Source organism: Lissotriton vulgaris, chromosome 10 (genome assembly GCF_964263255.1).
Source record: "Lissotriton vulgaris chromosome 10, aLisVul1.2, whole genome shotgun sequence".
Classification (NCBI taxonomy): domain Eukaryota; kingdom Metazoa; phylum Chordata; class Amphibia; order Caudata; family Salamandridae; genus Lissotriton; species Lissotriton vulgaris.
Window position 1 is genome coordinate 1138889616 of NC_141698.1, and position 26836 is coordinate 1138916451.

At 46.7% G+C, this 26836-nt stretch overlaps 1 protein-coding gene across 1 annotated transcript in view; it reads left to right on the forward strand.

Annotated features, from left to right (window-relative positions):
• Positions 1–26836, forward strand: part of FAAH2 (fatty acid amide hydrolase 2) — a 153714-nt gene that overhangs the window by 51184 nt on the left and 75694 nt on the right. Inside the window, exon 5 of the mRNA XM_086942244.1 lies at positions 1180–1299. Within this exon, the coding sequence (XP_086798370.1) occupies positions 1180–1299 (120 nt within the window). The remainder of the gene's footprint in view (positions 1–1179; positions 1300–26836) is intronic.

Below are 26836 nucleotides of genomic sequence, written 5' to 3' on the forward strand. Positions count from 1 at the left end.
CTGTCTGCTATTTCTCACAAAGGGGATCTAGTGTCATGGAGAGATTTGTCACTAGCGTTTGGTAAATCTTTGCGGTTTTATGATCCCCCATTAAAACTTTAACCTCAATAGGGTTTAATTCGGGAAGGAGGTCTAGGCGAGCAATATATGGGGATAAGGCATGTCTCAGCTGCAGAAACTTGTAAAATTGAGCATGTGGCATGTCGTACTCAAGTCGGAGGTCTTGAAATAATTTTAATGGGTCCATGCATAACGTCAACCAGGGTAGATATACCTATAGCGTCCCATTGCTTAAATCCTACCAGCTCGGTTACCTATGGCATGAGGCGACTCAGCCAGAGAGGGGTCTCTCCAGTCAATCGCTTCAGCCACCCCACCCGACACAGCGAGTCGGTCCACACACCAAAGACAACACAAGTTGCAGGCAGTAGCTTGCTTTGCTCCCTCTGCATGCAGAGCAACCGGTGCGGCAACTTGTCCCCATCAACCATTTCTCTACCCGATATGCCGGATCATTGCTAACACCTTACCACCAGTCGTTTAGGACTAAAAGGTGGATAGCTGCATGGTATGATTGGATCTCGGGGGTCGTGATATCCCCGCAATAGGTCGATTGAAAACATGTCTTAAGGGACACCATAGCCGCTTGATCGTGCCACAGAAAGCGGCTGAGCCTGGAGTTCAGCTGATGAAACAGGAGGGCGCTATCTGGAAAGGGTGATTCGGAAGTTGGTAAAGGAGACAAGGAAGGGACACCATTTTGAAAATAGCTGATCTGCCCTGTATAGAGAGGGGCATACCGACCACGACTCCAGCTCTGCCTGAGTGCACGTCCAAATGGGGGCAATATTCTTTCCCCATGAAATTGATTGAGTGTTCGAGATGTATTCCCCAAGGTACTTCAAACCAGTGGTAGCCAGTGTCACCTCTGTCTTCAAGGCGCTCATGGCCGGTCCCCCACGTATCGGCCACAGTAGAGATTTATTAGAATTCAGCCTCCTGGAAACTTTGATTAGATTATGACAGCCATCATGTGTAGTAGTCTGGGATCGGAAGCAGCGCTTAGTATGGGATTGGTCCCAAGAGGTAAGTAACATTACATGTGTGTTGCTGAATGCATCTTTCTCTTGCATTGCTTTCTTTTTCATTGACTCATAACATTTCCTTCTTTTCCTACAGGTGGTGAGGGCTGTATCCTGGCAGCTGCAGGATCAGTCATTGGAGTGGGCTCTGATATCGGGGGAAGTATTCGGATGCCTGCCTTCTTCAATGGGGTCTATGGCCACAAACCCACTACAGGTACACCTGGAACTGGGTGAAGGGGGGGTGCAGGCCTGATGAGGATTGAGGGGGAGCAATCTACATGCAGGTGCATCTTGGTGTCAGATTTAGTACCAGCCACTTTTGAAGCAAAGCTGAAGTTTGCCTCCCACTCCAAGAGCCTTCAGCCCAAACGTATGCACTGGATGAGACAGAACTCTTGTGGTAAAAGGGAATGCATAGCCTCTGTACAACTGATGAATGCTGTTTGAGAAAGAACTGTGTATATTGCATAGAAGACATGTACCTATGTTGGTATTTCATGACGTTCCCGTTGTGAATGTGTTTTCCTGCTGTCCCAGCTTCTTGCCCAGAATGTTGAGCTCATTTCCTCTGAGAATTAAACCTAGGCTCTTTAACTCTCTTATCAATCAATCAATAAATCATTCAATAGATTTCTAATCCCGCATCCCTTAGGCAAGGGGATCTGATTTAGCACACAAGGTGCACTCACAGCGTCACAGGGGTGGCCGGGTGCAGGGTGCTGCTTTGGCTTCGGGTGCCCTGTTGTTTTCAATTGGAGTTGCCGGTTTTGGATTCTGGCTGCTGGCTCGGTCCAGGAAAACTTCCAGGATGAACCAGCAGCTGGGCAGGTAAGCTTGAGGGCTCGAGGACGTAAGTGCACCTCGGGTTCTTTTCTCCGGGGCAGCTGGATGCAGGGGTGTCTTTTGAGGTCGGATTTCTCCTTACCGGGCCACTCGCGATTGGGGGAGGTCTCCATGTAGAGGCTGCAGGCGACGTCAGGGAGTCCTGGAGGGGTCAACCCATGGTGGACTTGGACTCTGGAGCGCTGGGGGACTTGCTGGGGCCGGTGGGCCGCTCAGACTTGGGCCATAGGCATCGGGTGCAGTGGTGGTTCCTCTTGTCAGGTTCCTTTGTCCTCAGCAGGCTCAGAGTCTGTCATGGGAGTTTCCTTTTGAACAGCAGTACTGTTCACAGGAGATCCGGTCTTTGTTGAAGGCAGTCAGTCCTCCCAGGGTCGGGAGGTCACTGGCTGCAGGACAAGTCGACTTTTGGCGTAGGATCTCTGGAAACAGCAGACAGGCCAGTAAGTCTGGGGTCAAGCCAGTTTTCTCTGCAGTCTCCTCTGCTGGATGTATTCTTTCGTCGTTCTTCTTTGTAGGCTGCAGGAATCCGTCTTCTTAGTTTAGGGCTGCCCCTCAAGTAGGGGGTGTTTAAGGGGTCTTGAGGTCAGTAGCCAATGGGATACTGACCTTAGGGTGACTACGCCCTCGGTGTGCTCACCCCATATGGGGGAGTCAACACAATGCCTAATCCTGATTGAAGACTGCCTGCCATCTGCAAGATGGCAGACACTGAAGAGTGGGCTTCACCTCCCCTCCCCAACCTGAGTGGTGGGGTTGGCAGAGGCGGGCACACCTTCTAGGCTGTTCTAATTTTTCCCGCCTGCGTTCCGGCCGAAAAGGAGGGGAGACAGGAAGAGGGCCTGATTCTGACATTCAAAAATAGTAAAGATCTTGAGCACCCTGCCCCAAATTAACATGAGAGCAGAGTCTAGCAATGAAGTAGTAAGACCCCTTGATAATCTAGAAGCTTTTGGACCAGTATCGGTGGATGAGGTCCTTAAGGCTTTGGCACCGTTAAGAGTGGTTCCCCTCGTGATTTAGTTCCCATGAGGATTCTAAAACAGGTCGCCTCTTCCATCGCTAAACCTTTAACCAAATTGATCAATGCTTCTCTCGGGTCTGGTGTGGTTCCGCCTAACTGGAAGGGAGCAGTAGTAAAAGCTCTCCTAAAAAAGCCCAACCTTGATCCCCTTGACATGGCGAATTATAGGCCCATCTCTCTACTTCCTGGACTTAGCAAAATCACGGAAAAGCTGGTGAATCTTCATCTATCCAACTTCCTTGAGTCTAACGGCCTATTGAGAAGTTCACAAACAGGATTTCGCCCAGGCCAAGGCACTGACACCGCCCTGCTGGCAGTCGTTGAAGAAGCAAGAAGCATTTTGGATTCAGGAGGATCAGTGGCAGTGATCCTCCTGGACCTCAGTGCAGCTTTTGACACTGTGAATCACCAAGTGTTACTTCAGCGGCTGTCAGATGTCGGGTGACGGGAATGCACTGAAATGGCTTCGGTCATTTCTTAGCGATCAGACCTATCAGGTATGGGAAGGCAACGCACGTTCGGCATCCATTCACCTCCATTGTGGAGTACCGCAGGGCTCCTCCCTGAGTCCTACATTATTTAATGTGTATATGGTCCCCTTGTGAAGGACTGGGTTTTTGCTAAGACCCAGCGGTGCCAGGGATAACACCTAAAACCTTCGTGGGTAACCTGTTCCGGCGTACAAATGACAGAGACACGGGACACTTCCTTCGGCGTCAAAGATTCGAGGTTTATTACTGCAGGGAACACAGAAGTCACAAGAAGTACAACATGTGTAGGTTCGAGGAGACTGCTTCAAATTGTATCTGTGGATCGCTCTTCTTATACAGTTTTCGAGCATAGGATAACATGGTGCACAAAGGTTTACAACTTGGTTCCCATCGTAAAAGACATAAGGGGTCGCTTTCATGTATTCAGGGCCCGGAACATAACTACAGTAGCATTTGGTGGTTCCCAACTGTAAAAGTACATCTTCCCACCATTAGTGCATTCCATTCAGCAGTAAACGAATCAAGGAAGAGACAGAAACAGGTGCAGAGGAAGACGGAAACAGCAAACAGATCGAAAAGGGTGTAAAAGGGGTGGCGTCAAGAAACACGAGTTGCAGGCATCAAAGGGGACGTGCTTAATGAATGCACAACTGAGACAATAGAGCGGCACGGCAAGATGAGCCTCGAGCGGGGCCATCTGCCTTACAGTGTCATCCCCCTCATCATAAAGACACCTTCAAAGGAAACGTGTCTTCCGCAAGAGTTTGGGAATCCCAGGGTCGTGAAGCGGACAGCGTCCGTTCGCTGGCTACTTGAGGGCAAGAAACAAAATGGATGCCGTATCTAAGATGGAACCCGTGGGCTCAGATGAAGAAACCCACGAAACAAACGAACAGTTCAGGTTAGCACAGCGTAAACGCGTACACCCACTAAACTCGTCATTTGCGGTTCATAGATACCAGACTCGACCATATTCGTGCGAGTCGAAAACACCACTTACAATTGTCACGGAACCTCAGACGCTCCTTTTGCCCTCATGTAGGCAAGCACTAGTCTTAATCATAATCGATCTCGATATTCATCAGACCATCTAGATGCTGCTGCAACATAATTCTATCCATCAGAGTTCCTTTGGTAACAGGCGGCTGCCTTATACACGTCGTAGCACAGAGGCCACACAAAGCAGGACCACATTGCACACAAAGGCAACACGTGAACAGGAATGCTACAACAACCCCGATGATCATCAGAATCTTCCAACCCCAAGTCGACATCAGGCCCTAAAACCACCCGAGTAGCGTCCAATCCCCTACGTCCACGTGTATGGACTCGGAGATCTTATGCAACTTCGAGATGGCTTGATAGACAGTCAGAGCGTTGTCTGGAATGAATACACAACAACTCGAATGGATCACTCTACATACTCCACCTCGATCTGCTAAGACAACGTCTAAAACCATACGATTTTGCAACGTCATCAACCTATCCGCCTGAAGCTCTGCTGTGATATTACCAAGCTAGATAAACAACAAAAAAGGCCAAATTCTGGAATAGTTTTTACAAAAAGCGCTGCTTTTGATTAAAGCAAAAACAACCTGTTTAACATTAGCACCATCAAGGTTTATTCATAATTATGACATGATTATTTTTCATATTAGCACACTATTTGTCGTGCTTGGAAAATACAACATACAAAATGCACAACTATTTTTATATACAATATATACAAGAATATACAATTTCAAACATACTTAATCATTCATTCATGCACACTCCTAACAAAACAGTGAAGACAATAAAGTGAAATACAAAAACAATGCGTCACAACATCGGTTGATAAATCAGTCCTAAATATTTCTTTTCATATTTTGACAATTTGTTACAGTTTGTAATAGTCACAAGCACTCTCGTGAAACCAAATCTATGCAAAACAAGATTAGGGGTAACCAGATGTTGGACTGAAAGGTGCTCGTGATATTACCAAGGGCACTGGCAGTGATGTTAGCTGTCAATTCCACCACTCGAGTCAACTGTCTCAGGTTCCTACTATTGATCATAGGCCCCCAAAACGGCAAGAAACCCTTGAAAAAGTCTCCTGCCTCTTGACCGGCAGTGTCCTCTTTGCTAATCACGCCTCTCACAACTCTGGTCTTGTGGTAATCGGAGGTGACTGTAAAAGTCGGTGGCAACAAATTCGCAATATAACAGGTGCCCGCAAAGTCAAGGGGCAACCATGTATATGCACGGTCGTAACAGACAAAGTACGTACCCTTGGCAGTCAGGAGAACAGGGGAAGAGAGCATTGGTAAGACATACGTCTCAGAGCAAGCACTCTCTCCAAGGTGAGCCCTCTGATTTCGACCACGGCCTTTCAGACAGAAATTACCAAGGTGGGGTACGACCCATATTGGAGACGAGCTCCTAAGCTGTCTTTCGCCCACGAGCGCACTATACTCAACCTCACTGAGATCCCTATAGGCTCGCACCTCTTCCTCTGGGATGAGCACCGGCTCATAGATATCCCTATCTAAATCAGCAATCGCTATTGCCAAAGACTTATGGTACGGACCGGGACCAAAGTGTGGAGAACGTGGCTCTCGATTGGGGTAGGAATCTAGTGCACTTCGAAACATTGTTTGCAATGCTCGAGCTGAACCCTGGGAACTATAAGGAAGGACCAAGTACGGAATTCCCTTATCGGTGGTATGTGGCATTAACCCACACACCCAACAATTGGTAGTGTTCATCACCAACTGATGCTGATGAAGGAGCTGAATGAAGGAATTATTCATGAATTCCGCACGTCTAGCCTGCTCGTGTTGGGGTAAGATGTGGAATGAATGAGGAGAAACAGTGGTAGTAAGTTTAGGTTCAGGAGAAGGGGTAGGTGAGGCAGAAGGCAACAATGACTGTATCATGTAATACACCCCACCCACCAATAACAAAGAAACAGTTAAGAATAGAAGGAACACCTGAAACATGAAGCATTTTGTGTGTGCGATTCTGAGCAACTCGAGTCTTTTAGCCTGAGCTTTTTCTATGTCCGACAGCTTCGAGAAAGCCATCCTCTAAAACCGTCCGCTACGTTCTTGACGCACTTCGTTCTGTGTAGCAATAGTCAATCCCCAGGAGTTCCTAGGAATCGAGGGTCTCTGACCTAGTGTCAAGACCTACTAACCAGAAGGAAGTACCCGCGCGGCCCTACGGTCCACCCGGATATAATGTATCTTTAATCAATAATATATACAAAATCTGCTAGCTGTGGAGGCAAAAACACATATATGGAAAAAAACTCAAAATTCAAAATTTACAATTTAGCAAGTGTGTTCAAAACTAGACAGTGGCAATGGGGCAACGTGAATGTCAGGGGAGAAAGCAAATATTCTTGTTTTATTAGTCTCTAGTACTGGATCGAAGAAAATATCGGCTTTTCCCAGGACGTGTCTGCTCGTCAAACAATTGGTCCGATGATGAGACAGAGTTCTGTTGACCAGTCAATTGTTCAGATCTTGAGTTTTGTGATGACAAATGTTCAACAATATAGTTCTGCTGCACTGAGGTATCTCCGACAGGCTGAGCGGCGCTAAAAGGGACAAAGTTCGGAGCAGCTTCGGTTTCAGACGATGCAATGCCCTTCTTCACCCACGAGTCTGCTGGCAAAGGTATAGGTACCTTTTTAGTATGGGTGGCATGCACCCAATTCTTGCGCCCTTCCAAACGAACAGCAGTCCTCGTGGCAAGGAGGACTTGGTAGGGTCCAGTAAAACGAGGCTCAAGGCTGTGCTTCCGGCTGAAATTCCTCGTCACAACCCAGTCTCCAGGCTGGAGCTGGTGGCCTGGACCCTCCGTCTGCGTCGGCAGTGCTTCAAAGACCTGTTGGTGAATTAACCTCAGTTTAGCAGTCAGATCATAAAGATAATCGATCAACATTGGGTACTCAAGCTCAGAGAACTCACTGGGTCTAGGGACCCCCCAAACATTTGCAGGGCGGCCGAACACAATCTCATAGGGACTGAGCCCTACTCGGGAGTGTACAGTCGCCCTGGTTGACAGAAGAGCTAGGGGCAAAGCGTCAGGCCACGAGAGACCAGTCGTAGCCTGAATCTTCGCCAATTTCAGTTTAAGGGTGCCATTATACCCTTCAACCAAACCTGCTGACTGGGGATGATTGGCGCTGTGGAATTTTTGTGTAATTCCAAGGCCCTTACACACATTCTTCATCACACTCCCTACAAACTCACTTCCGTTATCAGACCATACAATTCGTGGCATTCCATACCGAGGAAAGTATTCCTTCAGCAGGATCTTTACAGTGGACAGAGCAGTGTTGTCTTTGAGAGGGTAGGCTTCGATCCATCGGGAGAATGCGCAAACCACCACTAAAACGTACTTCAGGTTATTGCATCGCTCCATATGGATGAAGTCTAACTGAATCACCTCAAAAGGACATGAAGGGGGAGCAAAATGGCCAGGGGGTGTAGGAGCTCCCTTACCAGGATTGTACAGCATACATATCATACAATTCTTAACCAATCTCTCAGCACACTTAGTAATACCATCATTCTCCAGTATTACATCTTTCATAGATTCACATGCTTGTATCTTCCCCGTCGTCATGGTGGGAGTCTCACGGTAACAGAATGACCAAGCAGTATCATAGAGAAGAAAAACTGCATAGAAAATCCCCATAGGGGCTGTACTATTTGGTAACCAGACCATTTCTTTGTTTTGGTCCAAAAGCCAGCCAATCAGAATTGCTGCCCTGCCCTCACACTCCCCAGCAGCAGCTTCCTGCCTCAGATTTCCAACCGCCTTCGTGTGAGAAAGGAGTCTCCCTGAGCTCTGCTCAGTTTTCTTCTGTTCCTGTGTGAACTTTTGACCCTTTGGGAATCTGGTTTTCCTGTCTTCTACCTTGAGGTATTGTGTGTATTCATATTGCTTATGATGGCTGAAAGCTCTAAGAAGAGGCTGTTCAGGCCATGCAGATCCTGTGGGAAGGCCAGACTCTTCTCTGAGGACCCACATGAGGACTGCCTTTATTGCCTCTACCCTAAACACCTGGTGAAGGACTGTAAGCTTTGTAGAAAATTTTCTGACAAAACTAAGCGTGACAGAGAGGCAAGATTACTGTTATGGCTTCAGAAGAAGAAGGCCACATCAGGCTCAGATTCTGAGGAAGAATCTTCTCAATCCACTCCCAAGAAAAGAAAGGCCTCTGTTTCTGTGGAGAAAGTGGAGTCTAAAAGGAGTAAATCTAGAGAAAAGTCGACATCATCTCTTCCTATTACTCCTCTGGAGAAGCAGTCAAGTCTTAAAGTACCTGGATCTGCACCTTCTACCAGTTCGATGGTTTCTGCTCCTAAGTCTGTGGTGAAAACTTCTGTTCCGTCGTCTTCAGCTTCGTCTAAGGCTGCGTCGACGACCACGACGTCAACAGCAACGACATCGATGAGTAAGATGTCTCTGTCAGGACCGTCGACGACGACGACGACTCCGTCGACGACAGGTTCGATGTCACGAATGTCGACGGGGGTCCCGTCGACGAAGGTCCCGTCGACGAAGGTCCCGTCGACGAAGGTCTCGTCGACGAAGGTCCCGACGACGAAGGTCTCGTCGACGATGGTCCCGTCGACGGTGGTCCCGTCGACGATGGTCCCGTCGACAGTGGTTCCGTCGACGAAAATCTTACTTTCAACGGCTAAAGCTTACAGTTCTCCTCAATCGAAGACCATGATCTCCATACGCTCTTTTCAATCAACAAGAGGTGCGGCTACCATCAGTAAGTCCGCGGAGTTCACCTCTTGGACAAAGATTTCTCCATTGCCGCCATCATCGCTGTTGGAGCAGGATTCGGAGGGAGAGGAGTCCTCAGGTGCCGCCTACAGCCCTTCTCAGCTTCAGATAAAAAGCCAAGATACGGATGAGGAGGAAAGTTTTTCCTTCAAGGACAGGCCACAATCTGCCAGATATGAATCATTCCAGGAATCTGGTGGTTATGAAGAAGAAGAAGAGCAGCACGAGGACTCAAGGGAGGAAGAACGTCAAGAGACAGTTTCTATACCCCTCACCCTTGTGTCTGATCTTAGATTGATGCTAAACGACTACTATCGTCGCTTTCCAGAGGCGAACTCATCACAACCAGTTACCCACACGCCTCCCACGCAGACACCTAAAAAAGCACCTGCCCCTCAAGATCAAGGGGTTAAATCTCCGCAGGTGGTTACTATTAGGGACGACCTAACGGACTCCGATGACGATGAAGAGCCCGAAGAGGGAGAGCTAGTTCATGATGCCTCGGGAAAGGAATGGGACGAATACGTTTTGCCTTCAGCTGCATCACCTGAACCACTCAAATCTACCTCCCCTCCTCAAGATATCGGAAGCTTCCATGATATCATGGAAAGGGCGGCCAAGAGATTCAGTCTGGATGTGGACGTACAGGAGACGGATTGTTTCTTGTACGATTTCAAGGATGATAACAAAAAGTCACTTCGCTCAATACCTATTATCCCGCACTTATGGGAGGAGGGCCTCAAGATTCTAAAAACACCAGCTTCTATAGCGGTTTCGGTTCCACGAATTGAAAAGAAATACAGAGCTCCAGAATCTACGGCAGCTTGTCTCATTGGTCATCCCAGGCCGGAATCGGTCGTGACACAGGCGGCGCAAAGAAATTCTAAAAACCTGGTGGCTACTTCACTAGTACCACCAGACAAGGAAGGGAGGAGAATGGATGGAGCAGGTAAGAGGTTTGCGGTCATGGCAGCCTCTAACATTAAAGCGGCAAATGCGATGGCTCTGCTCGGCCGTTACAACAGGCAGATATGGTCAGATCTGGCTCCCATCCTGTCGGCGCTTCCAGAGGATCGAAAAGAGGAAGCGGCAGCCCTTCTTAAAGAAGGTGCAAAATCAGCGGCTGAGTCTATCGACATCGCCATGGATATTTCGTCTTTAGCCTTCAGACAAATGGCCGGGGCGGTCTCGCTTCGCAGACAGGTCTGGCTCAAGGCGACTTCTTTTCGACCAGAAGTGCAGGCGAAGATCGTCGATATGCCATTCGACGGTGAGAACCTGTTTGGGAAACATATCGATGAGGCATTGCAAGGAATAAAGTCGGACACTGATACGGCTAGAGCGCTGGGATCTCTTCAGCAAGGAAAGTTTCAGTCCTTTCGGTAGAGGGGCGCAAGAGGACAATTTAATCAACGATCCTCTTTTCAATCCAACCGATATCAACCGTACAGTCAGCAGGGATATCGTCAGTTTAACACCAACAACCAGTACAGATCCTCTAACTCCTCTTACCAACAACAGTCCAGAGGTAAATCCAACGCCAGGGGGAAAAATCAGCAGTCTAATAGACGTCAATGATTTCAGGCAGGCGCTCCCCACACTACAGATCCCGGACAACGACCACTATCTGTCTCAATACTACGCCAACTGGATGTCCATAACATCGGACAAATGGGTCCTGGATGTCATCAGCAGGGGCCACACACTGGAATTTGTGGAGATACCACCGGACCACCCTCCAGTAATCAGGCTCAACCATCATCGCACAGAAATGCAGAAGGAAGTTCTCTCGCTTCTGCAAAAGGAAGCCATAGAGGAAGTACCACAGCATCTCAGAGGGAGAGGCTTCTATTCACATTTCTTCCTCATCAAAAAGAAACAGGCCCAGAAATGGAGACAGGTATTGGACCTGAGGGATCTCAATCACTACATAAAAAAGATACCCTTCAGAATGTTGTCGTTGCAAGAGATCTTAATCATGTTAAAGGACAGAGACTACTTGGCGTCCTTGGATCTCATGGATGCGTACTTCCATATTCCCATCCATCGGAAACACAGGAAGTATTTGAGGTTTGTTGTGGAGAGTCGCCACTTCCAGTTCAAAGTCCTGCCATTCGGACTCAAATCAGCCCCGAGGGTGTTCACCAAATGCATGGCCCCGGTGGCGGCCCACTTAAGACTGCAAGGGCATTACATTTACCCATACCTGGACGACTGGCTGGTGACAGGTCCATCTTTCAGGGACGCAGCAGAAGCCCTACAGAGCTGCATCCGGCTGTTTCAGCGATTAGGTCTGAGAACCAACTTGGAGAAGTCCTCGCTGACTCCGGCCCAGGGCATTCAGTTCCTAGGGGCATGGATATGCACCAGAGAGGGGAAAGCCTACCCTTCCGAAGATCGGATGAGAAAGATCAGGGGGCTGACGGCTTCTCTTCAAGCAAAAAAGTCCACTTCCGTGAGGATTTACAAATCCATGTTGGGGATGATGTCATCCTGCATCCCGTTGGTACCAAACTGTCGTCTGCGAATGAGACCTTTGCAGGAACAACTCGACGAACAGTGGGTACAGGCCAGTGGAACCTTCGAGGATCGCATTACCATCACGACCCGTATGAAGGTGGCCATGTCATGGTGGAAGATCCTAAAAAACCTAAACCAGGGACTGAGCTTCATTCATCGAGATCACGACTTCGTGATGACGACGGACGCTTCGCTGAAAGGATGGGGCGCGCATCTTCAAGAGCTGGAAATTCAGGGCCTTTGGTCAGATTGGGAAGCTCAGCTTCACATAAACATGTTGGAGCTCAAGGCGGTGTTCCTAGGGCTTCAAGCATTCCTTCCCAGAATACGTCAGTCGTCAGTACTTATCCAAACAGACAGCACCACGACCATGTTTTACCTGCTGAAACAGGGCGGGACGAGATCCAAACAGCTGTCGACACTGGCGCAAAGGATCTGGAAATGGCTCATAACCAACGAAATCTCGATCCAAGTCCAGCATATACAAGGAGTCCTCAACACTCGGGCGGACGCCCTGAGCCGCACTCCCAATGCGACACACGAGTGGGAACTTCACGACACTCAGATTCGCATTCTGTTCCAAAGGTGGGGCACACCCACATTAGATTTGTTCGCGACTCAAAGCAATTCAAAGTGCACTCACTTTGCGTCAAGGTACCGTCAACAGGGATCCATAGGAAATGCATTCCTCATGGACTGGACAGGAAGGTTTGCATACGCGTTCCCTCCGTTCCCGTTGATACCGCGCATCCTGCGCAAGATGAGACTGGAACCGTGCCGGATCATAATGATTGCACCAGCCTGGCCAAGACAGGCGTGGTTTTCAGACCTCCTTCAATTGTCGAGGGGCGACAAGATCCAGCTCCCGACATTTCAAGACCTCATCTCCATGGAGAAAGGGCAGATTCTGCATCCGGATCTACGCTCTCTAAAGTTGTCCGCATGGAACCTCACGAGCGTGAGTTTCAGAATCTAGATATTTCGCAAGAGTGCAGGCATATTCTCTCACAAGCGAGAGCTGTATCAACGAACAAAACTTACACAGCAAAATGGACCCGTTTCTGCCACTGGTGCAACAGACAAAACTTGCATCCTTTTGAGGTTCAGCCTGAAGGTGTCCTGCCTTACCTGCTTTTACTATCAAAGTCAGGCCTTTCGCATGCTTCAGTCAAAGTGCACTTAGCAGTAATATCACGATTCAGGCGAAAGCCAAACGAACCATCTCTCTGGTCATCCAGAGTAATAAAGGAATTTATCAAGGGACTCTTTAGAGTCTTCCCACCCATCCAACGCCCACCTGTGCCGTGGCACCTCAATACAGTTCTGTCGCAGCTTATGAGGCCACCCTTTGAGCCCATACATAAGACAGACTTGCAGTTCCTGTCATGGAAAACAGCCCTCCTTCTCGCCTTAACATCTGCAAGGAGGGTTAGCGAAATCCAGGCCTTTTCAGTGGAGGAACCCTTCTTACAATTCCATCAGGACAGGGTTATATTGAGAACTAATCCTACCTTTATTCCCAAGGTGGCGACGTCTTTTCACCTCAACGAACCCATTATTTTGCCTACTTTCTTCAGCAAGCCCTCATCGGAAGCAGAAAGAGCCTTACACTCTCTAGACATCTCAAGATGCCTAAAGTTCTACATTGAGAGGACAAAACCGTTCCGCAAGTCCAAGCAATTGTTCATTGCATTTGAAGGGCAGAGAAAAGGTCTTCCATTGTCAAGACTGAGTATTGCTAGATGGATATCCTCAGCTATTCTGAAATGTCATGACAAAGCGGGGAAGCCGCTATGTTCTAAAGTGCATGCACATTCAACGAGGAAGATGGCAACCTCGATGGCCTTGTTCGCAGGAGTGGCACTGCCAGATATCTGCAGAGCAGCAACGTGGAAGAGTGTGCACTCATTTACAAGACACTACTGTCTAGACACTGCGTGGAAAGAGGACACGGCAGTGGGTCAGGCCGTTCTGAAGCGTCTATTCCAGTAAGGTATGGCCTAATGGCATATTATTTTTTGCCATACAGTACTTTGATGTGTACTTACATGCATTTATAGTATTGCTGATGTTTTTTTCATAATTACTATTATGTCATTGCTTTGCGGCAGAGCTTCCTTCTAGGTTCTGTCCTGGAAACGCTATGGGTATGGTGAGCACTGCTTACTACTCTGATACAAGCATGTGAATCTATGAAAGATGTAATACTGGAGAAGGAATTAGTTACTTACCTGTACACTATAGTTCTCCAGTATTATCTTTCATAGATTCACATGCGCCCGCCCGCCTCCCCGTTTCTCAGGCAGATCTTGTTCTCGGAATTTATCCTTGTCTCTCACTCGGGGACGGAAATCTGAGGCAGGAAACTGCTGCTGGGGAGTGTGAGGGCAGGGCAGCAATTCTGATTGGCTGGCTTTTGGACCAAAACAAAGAAATGGTCTGGTTACCAAATAGTACAGCCCCTATGGGGATTTTCTATGCAGTTTTTCTTCTCTATGATACTGCTTGGTCATTCTGTTACCGTGAGACTCCCACCATGACGACGGGGAAGATACAAGCATGTGAATCTATGAAAGATAATACTGGAGAACTATAGTGTACAGGTAAGTAACTAATTCCTTCTTCCACACAGGGGACAACAACTTGCAAATACCTATCGCACTAATATGTGCCAAGCCGTGTGCCATCGTCACAACAGCCAGCACATACGCATCCGGCAACATCCACCTCTTATGTTCCGACAAATCAATCCAGCAACCATTCGCATCCAACTTTCCCGTACTCTCTTTCCACTTCGTCCTTTCAGTCTCGGTGGCCTCGTTCTGAATCGCTTTCACACTCTCAATAGTGTCCTCACACATACCAGTTTCTGCAGGCCACCTTACTGAACTCGTCACATACATTCTAGTGCTAAGGTTCCGGGCAGTCTCCTTAGCAGTCTCATCCGCAAACGCATTGCCACGACCAATGTCATCCGTCACCTTACGGTGTGCACTACATTTAATAATCGCCACCTGCTTGGGCAATGTAAGTGCATCCAAAAGATCATTCACGAGCTGTCCGTGTTGAATCTTTGTACCATGCGATGTCATGAAACCTCTCTCTCTCCACAAACGTCCAAAACTATGCGCAACACCAAACGCATATTGACTATCAGTAAACACATTCACCCGTTTCCCTTTCGATAACACACACGCTCTAGTCAAGGCAATCAACTCTGCCGCCTGTGCAGAATTCTGATTCAATCTCGCAGTCTCCACAACCGTACTCAACGTCACCACAGCATACGCAGTCGTCACATCACCATTCGGCAACTTAAAACACGACCCATCCACATACAGGGTCCCATCGGGATCTTCCAATGGAGTATTTTTCAAATCAACACGACCTTTTGTTTCCTCCTCAGTTCGTAAGTAGCAGTCGTGAGGCGCTACTTCGTCTGACTCTATACTAATCGGCAACAACGTCGCCGGATTCAGGACATTACATCGCTTTATCTGAATGTGACTTGCCAAAAGCGTCAACTCGTACCCAGACAACCTTGCACTCGTCAGGTGTTGGGTTTTCGTACGATTCAAGAGAGTGTCAACTGCATGCGGAACCATCACCGTAAGCATATTATCCATGACCAATCCTGCAGATTGTCGGATGGACACCGCAGCTGCCGCTGTTGCTCTCAAACAACTCGGCAATGCTCTAGCTACTGGGTCCAAGGTCGAGGAAAAATATGCACATGGACGTTGCTTACCGCCGAATTGTTGCGTTAAAACACTCAACGCACAACCTTCCCTCTCGTGAACGTATAGTGTAAACGGCTTACTGTAGTCAGGGGTACCTAACACAGGGGCCGAACACAACGCGTCACGCAGTTCAGAAAAACTTTTCTGGCATTCTTCCGTCCATGGTAAAGGAGTTGGAACATCCTTGCACGTAAGAGCTACCAATGGTTTCGCTAGCAATGAAAAATTTGGAATCCATTGCCTGCAGTATGACGTGATACCTAAAAAGGCACGCACATCTCTCTGAGTTGTTTGCACAGTCATACGAGCAATCGCTGCAATTCTCTCTGGGGTCAACCTTCTTCCCTCCTTTGACAATAAGTGACCTAGATAGGTTACTTCTTGACAACAATATTGCAGTTTAGAAGGTGACACCTTGTGATGTAACTCGTGAAGGATGGGGCCACATTCAGCCCCATAAAACCACTCGCACAGCTTCATGCCGCCCCTGGCGTGCATGCGTAGTCGAAGGTTATTTAACCATTTATCAGTAATAATCCATATTTTTGATATATAGTCTATCTGTTTACACCAACAATTTCATCACACATTTTTTGAATACACAGGAACCGATTATTTCGCCAATTTCCAACTTTTTAATATTCTAATTGTGCCGATCCGGGCTTCTTAAAAAGAATATGAATGATGCGTCGTTCATCACAAGCAGTCTTTATTTCAGTTTAAAAACCCAATGCATTTCGGGCCATTGCAGGCCCTTCTTCGGGGGTCACTGCAATTAATCATAACACAACAATATTAGCATTCATTATTTTTCAGTGTATACATATTTGCATTTCATATTAATCAGTACTGCACTTTTTCAACAAGATAAGTCACAGATTGCATAGAGTCCTTTATCCTGTATACCTCGCATGTCATTTCTTTCATCTTAGCTGATTAACAACTCTCCTGACAACATTTCCCGTCATGATACTCCTACTTTCCTTTCCCTAACTATCCCGATCTCTTTATCTCCCTTGAAACTGTAGTTGTCACGACCCTTCAGTTTACGTGCAAAAATTCCCTCCCACAACAGAGTTTATTTTCAAAGATTACCGATGTTCTGAAAATATATGAAAAGCGTGTTTTAGGCCTCCAACTGTGCATAGCCCACATTATCTCAACATTGCTCATTTGCAAGTTTTAAAGAACCAAGCTACCATTTGTTTCCCCTGTTGGTGACCCTCGAGTCAAACAGCGTTTCCCACTCCCCGCTTCCCTCCGTACCTGCTGTGGTTATTTTTAAAGAACTGCAGTCCTCGCCATTTCTCACCAAACTGTTGATCCGTTACTTACTTCAATACCCTCCCTAAATCGTATCTCCCACGTGTTCTCCCTCCCAATCAGCTGCGTGTTACAAACCTCCCACCCCTGCGTACGTGCCAATCTTTAAAACTGCGATTCCCAACATGCATTATCGGAAATTCGAAAGCGCATGTAGTCTTTTGAATAAGATTTTCTGAACAGCTTTGCTACAATGTTGCATTCCATGTTATGTTAGATAAGTGAAGATTGGTCCTGCTTGCGATGAACTGGGGTCTTCCATCGATTTCCGTGTGTTTAGTATTCAATTACATTATCTTTTCTTTTGTCTTTTCTTTTCCAGCGGGTGCATTCCCTGGGTGGGGTTGTAGTATGAATGTCCAATTTTTGTTAAAGGGATGCATCTTGGACCTTGTGATGTAAGTCACAGAGATGCTGCAACAATGACACCGTAGCAATTCTGCAAATGTCCTGAGTATCTGCAGCCACCAATAAGTCATCAACGTATTGGATCAAGGCCGCACCAGCCGGCAACATAAACGCATCAAGTTGGCTCTTCAAGGCTTGGCTGTATATTGATGGACTCTCACAGTAGCCCTGAGGAGCGCGTTTAAACCTAAAGCTGCGACCACCAAGAGAGAAACCGAAAAGGTCCCTACTCTCTTCAGCAATCGGAATGCTGAAGAAAGCATTCTTCAGATCGATCACTGAGAACCAAGATGCAGAGGCTGGAATCAGAGTCAGTAGAGCCGTAATGTCAGGCACCCCAGGGAACTGAGGAATCACAGTTTTATTCACCTCCCGTAAATCAATGACAAAACGATAAACAGGGGGTTTCGATGGATCAGTGCGTTTCAGAATGGGCAGCACAGGGCTATTGCACATGTTTCCCCGAGTCTCTTCGATAACATCTTTCTCAATCAAATCGTAGATGATTGCTAACAGCGCTCGCTCACCATCAAGAGAGATACGATACTGGGGAATATGTGGCAAACGCACATTAGATTTCAGATGAACAACATAAGGGGAGATATCAAGCAGGCCCACGTCATTGGGACCTGTTGCCCACAAAGATGCAGGAAGAGAACTCAATTCCGGTGGGAGCTTGTCGATGGACAAATACATAGGAGAGATAACTTTCTCACCCAATGTAAGCTTAACTCCCGCAGGAGAACAATACAAAGTCGCATACAGACGTTTTCAGCAAATCCAGGCCCAAAAGATTCTCACCACAACCAGTAGTCAAAATCAAAGGAGCTTTCAGCTCACGCGGCCCAATTGCAAGGGGCAAAGGGCACGAAACCGGATTGCTAACAGGGGCGCCAGAGAATCCAACGGAAACATTTGTTAAGCCAGACAAAGGTGCGCCAGGGAGTTTTGAATGCATGATGGAACTTTTCGCTGCACCAGTGTCCAACAGAAAAGGCTAAACGACGCCTGAGGTGGCAACTGCGACGTAAGGCCCTCTCTGATCAACCGGAACTGATACTACTCCCTCTCCTTGTCTATGGCTGTCCTAGTAATTACCGTCGTCAGTGTTCTGATCGACGAAATAATCGTCTACATTGTACTGAGCAGATCTGCTTTGCGATGATCCACGCTGATCGAAACAATTACTAGAATCTGAAGAATTATTGGAACGATCATTTTGAGCACCGCGACCTCTACCACGTGATGCTTGTTGGGGACCACTACGACCTCCTCTAGATGAATTACCACTATTACGCTCACTCAAAACTGGACAATCGAATTTCAAATGACCCTCGTTCCTACAATAGGCGCACTGATTGTACCTCAACGTAGATCTCTGCGAAGAGGAGTCATTTCGTGTTTGCGACCTATTCGGCTGAGACTGCGATCGATTCCGCTGTTGCGAATCATTCTGATTCGACCGTGGAGGATACGCTTGTTGCAACAACACCTTCGTTTTGAGCTCTTTCGTCTTTTTATCGGCACGATCATTCTCCTCTTTCTCTCTATTCTCATAATATTGGGCCGTGGCCAATATCTGAGCAGAAGTGGAAACAGCCCACGCACTTTCCGAATTCCGTAATTTGTTGCTTAAGTCCGGCAACAAATTTGATACAAACTTGTCCACAAACAACCTCTGACCTCCTTCAGTGCCCATATCCTGACCACTGTGATCAATGAATGCCTCCTCAAATCTCGTAAAGAAATCAGAGACACTCTCGTCCTTCTTCTGTTTGCAAGCGGACAACTTGTCCCAATTCACCTTCATAGCTGGCATAAGCGTTTTCATAAGAGTGATTATTCTCTGAGGGAGATTAGCAATCAGCTGTTCGGGCTTAGCCCCACCAACTTGCAAAGCATCTGCGGCAAGAAGTGCAGCCCAGTCACCGCCTAATTCTGCTGCATGGTCTTGATGACGAATCTTTGCCCATACCGGTTGCGGTACGACATTGTCAAACAACATATCAATGTCGGCAAGATTCATTATCGTAGCATCCACAAGCTGCGACAATTCTTTATAATACCCTGCAGGATTTTTGCGAGGGTCAGGCAAAGATTGCTTTACCTGTAAAACTTCTGATCGTTTCCACGGAAGATGTATCCACACTCTCTGGAAATGTGGCAAGATCGGTGGAATTTGAGTAGCATCACCCGGCATCCACACTGGTGGAACTTCGTGCATGGGATACTGACCAGGCGCTGCTGGTGATCCCTCAATATCTTCTACAAACAATGCTCGAGGCATTATACAAGGACGGAAAGATAGCAACTGCTCGACAGCACGTCGAACATTGCTACCCACTATCATTCCGCTCGCAAACTGAAGCTGAAGATTAGTTAGAGCAGTCAATGTATCATCAGACGCATCAACCGATATTTGATCACGCAAAAGCTTGCACATCTCCTCAAAGACAAACCTCTGTGTCGGTACGTTGAACTGAGAGAACGTATCAAGCACCACACGTGGAGGATTCCTAAGGGGATATTTCATCCAAGCCATCGCCATATTATATAGACAGTCACGTTCCCTACTACCGGGAAGCTGACTTCGTCTTTGGGGACCATCAGAACCAGCGGACTCAAGAATCGGTCCAAGAGAATTGAAAAAGTTAGCAGCAACAGAAGGGACACGACGTCCAGTAGACGGGGTATTAGGGTAACACAACGGGGTAACAAGAGAAGTATCAGAAACAGAAGGAACAGCAGGAGTAACCAAAACAGTAGGGGTAGCGGGAACAGGAGTATGAGGAAGTACAAGCGGAGGAGCAGGAGGGACAGAAGTAGGCAGAGGAGCAGGAACAGTTGGAGGTACAGGAACAGGAGCAGGTTGGGGAACAGGTACAGGAACAGGAACAGGGGGAACCACAGGAACTGCGGTACCCTGTGCATACGGAGGTGGCGATTTCAAGAGATAGGACAACAAGGGGTCCTCTGCTACTTCCTCCTTCTTATCCGTACCCGTCGGTAAAGCGGGGTAACACTTATCTATAGTCATGCGCTGCAATCTATCGAAAACTTCCTTTTCCTTATCCTCCTTATCTCGCTGGAACTGCTCTGCGTTTCTTACCGTAGTAACAATACCTTCTCTCTTATTACGTTTAATCTGTTTGATTTCTTTCTGCTTGGCTTCTTTACGCCACAACCGAAAGGAATCAAACATGGCCGGCCTTGCTTTTCTTTGGAACAATTTAGCTTCAAGATTATCTAAAATCGGAGTCTCAAAACTACCATGAGGTGGCCAACTAAGGACACCGTCTTTCTTAGTGTATCGAACCCAACACTCATTGAACGTAATTGGACCTTAACCGTGTCGGCTGTATAACTCATAAGTTGGAGTTCCAATCGGAGGTATCGGACACGAGTCCTCCAATCGGGAATCCGTACCACAACTTCTAAAGCAACTGAACAAAGTACTACGGCCAGGCATCGTGCACACTAACCGAGTTTCACAAACGTCAAGGGTTGTAGGATTACAATATCCCTACAAAGAGCAAAAACCCTCGGTTTTTGGCGACTGCAGACGTCAAATATCACAACAAAGAACAAAGTACCAAGAACCACAAATGCAATGGAACCATGCAACAACTAAGCACCCACAACAAAGGACTCTGGGAGCGACCTACAAATACTTAACTCAAAGATCAATGGCGTCACCAGGAAGGCCCGTCAATCGTCTCGCTGTACCAAGGTCTACGCCAGGCGTCAAAACAGGTCTACAGTCAGGGCAGCAGTCCATCGCAGCCGTCAGGAGGTGGGGATCTTCGCGGGAAAAGTCGTCGGGCCACTTGTTTCGACAACAGGATCGATGAAGCAGGGTGCACCTTCCCTCGGAGATTTCACACAAAGTTCCTCACGATCGTCGGGCTTGGACCAGTACCACTGATGCAGCCCCACGTTGGGCGCCAACTGAAGGACTGGGTTTTTGCTAAGACCCAGCGGTGCCAGGGATAACACCTAAAACCTTCGTGGGTAACCTGTTCCGGCATACAAATGACAGAGACACGGGACACTTCCTTCGGTGTCAAAGATTCGAGGTTTATTACTGCAGGGAACACAGAAGTCACAAGAAGTACAACATGTGTAGGTTCGAGGAGACTGCTTCAAATTGCATCTGTGGATCGCTCCTCTTATACAGTTTTCGAGCATAGGATAACATGGTGCACAAAGGTTTACAACTTGGTTCCCATCGTAAAAGACATAAGGGGTCGCTTTCATGTATTCAGGGCCCGGAACATAACTACAGTAGCATTTGGCAGTTCCCAACTGTAAAAGTACATCTTCCCCACTATTAGTACATTCCAATCAGCAGTAAACGAATCAAGGAAGAGACAGAAACAGGTGCAGAGGAAGACGGAAACAGCAAACAGATCGAAAAGGGTGTAAAAGGGGTGGCGTCAAGAAACACGAGTTGCAGGCATCAAAGGGGACGTGCTTAATGAATGCACAACTGAGTGGGAATAGTAATTTTTACCCCTACGCTATCCAACACTTTCCCTCCTGTTGCACTCTCTGGAGTTGGAATAGGTAGCTTTAAATCTGGGCTTTTATTATTGCGGTCAATGGGAAAAAGCACTCTTGTGACAGACGGTTACTTCTAGGTTGAATTACTTCTCACCCTTGCTCGGTAGCCTGCCCATGTTGTTCTATGGACCGTCGGTCACTCACAGTAAATCCAGGCTTTACAGGGTTACTGTGGGGATATATATTGTTAAACATGTATATCCACACCATTAATATGATGCACCCTACTTTCTGGGCTAGAGAAGGCATACCTTAAGGGTGCATACTTCTATTAAGGCAGTGGTATGACTCTGCATCCCTATTGTATCGCTATTCAACACTTTACCTACTGTTGCGCTCTCAGGAGTTGGAATAGTAATTGTTACCCCTACGCTATCCAACACTTTCCCTACTGTTGCACTCTCTGGAGTTGGAATAGTAATTTTTACCCCTACGCTATCCAACACTTTCCCTACTGTTGCACTCTCTGGAGTTGGAATAGTAATTTTTAACCCTACGCTATCCAACACTTTCCCTACTGTTGCACTCTCTGGAGTGGGAATAGTAATTGTTACCGCTACGCTATCCAACACTTTCCCTACTGTAGCACTCTCTGGAGTGGGAATAGTAATTTTTACCCCTACGCTATCCAACACTTTCCCTACTGTTGCACTCTCTGGAGTTGGAATAGTAATTGTTACCCCTATGCTATCCAACACTTTCCCTACTGTCGCACTCTCTGGAGTGGGAATAGTAATTTTTACTCATACGCTATCTAAAATGTATTTAGCTTTTTTATTAGTATTATGTTGTTAATTGTTATTTATGTGATTATTTTATGTAAATAAATGTTTTAGTAATTTATTATATATTTATTTGTTTATAAGTTATGAAAATAATTAATTTAGAGTTATTAATAATGAAAAATATATTATGTATTATATATTTATTAATATTAATTTGTATTACATTATGTATTACTTTTAAATATTATAGTAAATTTTTAAATGTGTTTATTACATTTATAAGTATTATTTTGTTAATATTAGATATTTATTTCATTTAAAAAAAACGATATTTTACAAAAAACGAAATTTTTGTCATTCTATATTTTATTTTCGATATATTTGTACTTACCTTGTTAGGGATAGGATTCCTATATTTTTGACTTCGATATTTTTGTTCCGATATTTTTGTATATCGATATTTGTGTTATCGATATTTTGTCAGACATTCCTGTGTTTAGCATGAATACTGTGATGTCATCTGGAATGTTTACTAGCATCCTACCCTGAGTGTTCTGTGAGCGGCAGTTACCACTTGTGCCTGAGCTGTGCCAGCAGGGATGGCTCTCTCTACTCCTTGAATAAACTCTGCTTCAACTTTTACTACTGTGTCCTCTTCACTTCGCAACAGTGGCGACAGAAGACAGGAGTTTCCTACTCACAGCCAAGTTTGGATTGTATGTATGATAAAAAGTTCATTTTGGCACCTAAATTAATATAAAAACAAGCTCAATTGTTATTGGTGTTGGATTTCTTTCGAGTCGTGTCAAATTTTATGCGCCATAATGGTCCTGTAAAATGCTTAACACTTGTTCCTCCAGTAAAACCTGGCTGCTCTTTGCCACACTACCAGGACTGAGCTAAGGACTGTTGTTGTTGAATCCAAGGATCATCCCTGTGTATTCTGAGAATCCCGGCCACGCCACATAATATTCCAAATTGCAACACCCAGTGACAAGAAACCTCTTCAGATCAAGTCAGTTTCTGTCTGAGTTTCCCAATGAGTTCAAGCAGAGTAGCGGGCGCAATGGAGAACAGGTCGAAAATACTAGGTGTGAAAAAGTTGCAATGAAAAATTAATATGTACTCCTTCTCACAAGCAAACCACTTATCCTCAACACCAAGGACATGTTCCAAGATTAGAGGATCTTAAGGGGAAGCTTGTAAATGATCTAAGTGTCAAGTCAAAAATATTCCTAAATGTGAGCAAGCCGACTACTCATGGATGTGGAGGGCCGACAGTTCAATGTCCAGATTAATGTGGAGGTTAATAGAAGAATATCGTAAAGACGCAGGATGAGTCGAGAATACATATCATATGGAACACCTCCTCTGCACCAAGTGCCCAAAACTTTGTAATGTTTCTGTCTCTTATGGTATGTTGTGTCATGCCAAAGTCTGGCACAGAGGCTGCTTCAGAGCGCTATGTCTAAGACTGACATTATGGATCAGTAAGTTACAAGAGCAGTTCCAAACGCTGCACTGAGGTCTTCATTGGGACAAGCTCATATAGAGAGCCTACTATGGCAAAGACTGGGCATTGGACGACAGGGCCCGATATCCAAAGGGTGAATGGACTGTGCTATTAAAGGCGGGTCCTAAGAGGAAGTCTTTCTGTTTTTTTCTGAAACGCAGAGCATTTAACAAAACCTTTGACAATGATTCAAGGGTGTTTTATAGCATACGATCCATAGGTTTAATGTAAACTGAGCTGGCAGATTCTGCTGGAACTACATTTTGTAGATGGGATGCACCCTGTTTCTGTTTTATTGGTTCTGCTTTTCAAATGTACAGAAGACGTACACACCGTGAATTGTTGACTGGTTTCAGGGATCACGCAATTAGGAGGCGGACCTAGCAGTCACCGGCAACAGAGTTCCAGAGGAAGGATGAGGCGCAATAAATGTAATGCTGTCTTCACAACCTCGGTCAGTCCTATGGATTGAAAAGGACAGAATGGATTGTACGGAGAGGAAGAAAGAGTTGGAATGTCCCAAGTCATTAGCTGAAGTCAACGAATCTCTGATCTTTGTGTCGAAAAAAAGGAGCAGGTAGAAATCTGTTCAGCAGTTTTGTAGAAACTAAGGTTAAAAATATATGTATATTTCAAGCCGTGGAGAATCTGCAGATCCACAAGCTTAAAATCTGCGATCTGATTGACTGTCGCAACCTGAAGAAACAGTTGTGGCCACCATTTCAGGAATTCGTCCTTGTGTCCTTGGAGAGGAAAAATAAAACGTTTAAGGGGCAGGATATAGGTACCCTGACCCCCTGGACCTTATGGAAGGCTCCCAGATCAGCACCCTCCTTACCTCCCGGGTTAAAATAAACTTAATTTTTTCCCCCGTGATTTTGGGGAACAGTGTATCCACTGTGACACCCTTCCAACTGACATTTTCTTCCATCTATAACATTACTTTAACCTTTTGTTTTTTCAGTTGATCTATATATATATCTATATATATATATATATATATATATATATATATATATATATATATATATATTACCTACTGGCGATAGCCAGTAGGTATATATAGTTAGGATTTTTTCTCTATGGAACTTTTGAAAATTCTATGCCTAATAACTTTGGCGTTTGTGGACGGAATTGGCTGAAATTTTCAGGGAAATGGCACATTTTGTTTCTGAGCAGCTCCTGGAAATTTGGGGGGGGTTCGTCAAGGGGGGGCCGAGAAAAAAGGGGGTCCCAAAACACGTTTTTCCCATGTTAATTTCCATAGGGCGGTTGGCCTCACTTTTAGCCCGAACGGCTGAATGGATTTCCAAGAAACTTGGCAAAATTGTAGGGACTGTTAGCCCGATGTGCCTTTGCTAGGTCTCAATATATGTGCTTCAGTGGATTTTGAGAAATTAACGTTTAAAACAAGATATATATCTGTAACAGCGCTCCGGGCAGCGCTCCGGTTCGCGAACTTTTCGCGTATCGGAACTTTGCGAAGCGAAGCTGATTGGCTCTCCGGTGTCTGTCAACATTCTAAACAGTCCGGAGCGGCCGCCATCTTGTCTCTCGGTAGGATCGAGAGACAAGAGGAGGCCAAAACAAAGGGGGAAATGAAGGAAAGGGGGCAAGGTAGACCCCTTTTGACCCCCTAGGATTGATGAGGGGGATATTATAGAGCCACGCCGGGCCCAAAAAAAAACCAAAAAAAAAACGATTTTTTCGCCGTAGAGACGCGTCTTGGTTCGCGAACCGGGCAGCTAACCGGGAAGCTAACCGTCAGTGTAACCCAAAAAAAAAAAAAAAATTCCGATTTTTTCGCCGTAGAGACGCGTCTTGGTTCGCGAACCGGGCAGCTAACCGGGCAGCTAACCGGGAAGCTAACCGGCAGTGTAACCCAAAAAAAAAAAAAAAAAACAGATTTTTTCGCCGTAGAGACGCGTCTTGGTACGCGAACCGGGCAGCTAACCGGGAAGCTAACCGGCAGTGTAACGGGAGTCTGAGGAGTAGCTGATTGGCTGTCAATATTGTAAACAGTCCGGAGCGGCCGCCATCTTGTCTCTCGGTAGGATCGAGAGACAAGAGGAGGCCAAAACAAAGGGGGAAATGAAGGAAAGAGGGCAAGGTAGACCCCTTCTGACCCCCTAGCCCGATCCCGACGCCGTTCGGGGATTTCCATCCCTATGAACCATCCTCATTCACTAACGACCCTGAGTCTCAGGAGATGAGGGAAGAGGAGGATTGGGAGGGGTCTGAGGACCCTCTGACAAGGGAATGTCAGTCTAGCATGGACTGGACAGGAGACCTTGGGGAGGCCAGTGGCCTGGACACCTCTCCAGACACTGGATTCGTCTCTCCTCCTTCCGTGGCTTCGGAGGAGGGCGCAACATATAGTGTGGTGTTGATGAGGGCTGCTCAGGCATTGGGCCTTGAGCTCCCCGTCGCGGCCGTGAGGACTAACCTCCTCACTGAGGTCCTTAAGCCGCAGTCATGCTCCATGGAGCCTATGCTGCCGTTTAATGAGGCCTTGTCGGACGTTCTGTTGGGCACTTGGTCCAGGCCCGCTACAGGTTCGCCTGTAGATCGGAACGTGGCCAGACGCCACCGCCCGGCTCCGGGCGACCCATGTTTCCTGTCCACCCACCCCACCCCCGAGAGTCTGGTTATCCAGGCCTCTAACTCCCAGACCGCCTTCCCGTCGGCTCCCCCTGATCGGGAATCCAAGAGGTACGAGGCCTTTGGCAAGAAGGTCTTCTCGTCCCTTAGCTGTGGACTGCGGTCTTCCAACACCGCATGCCTCTTGGGCCGTTACACCCATTCTATATG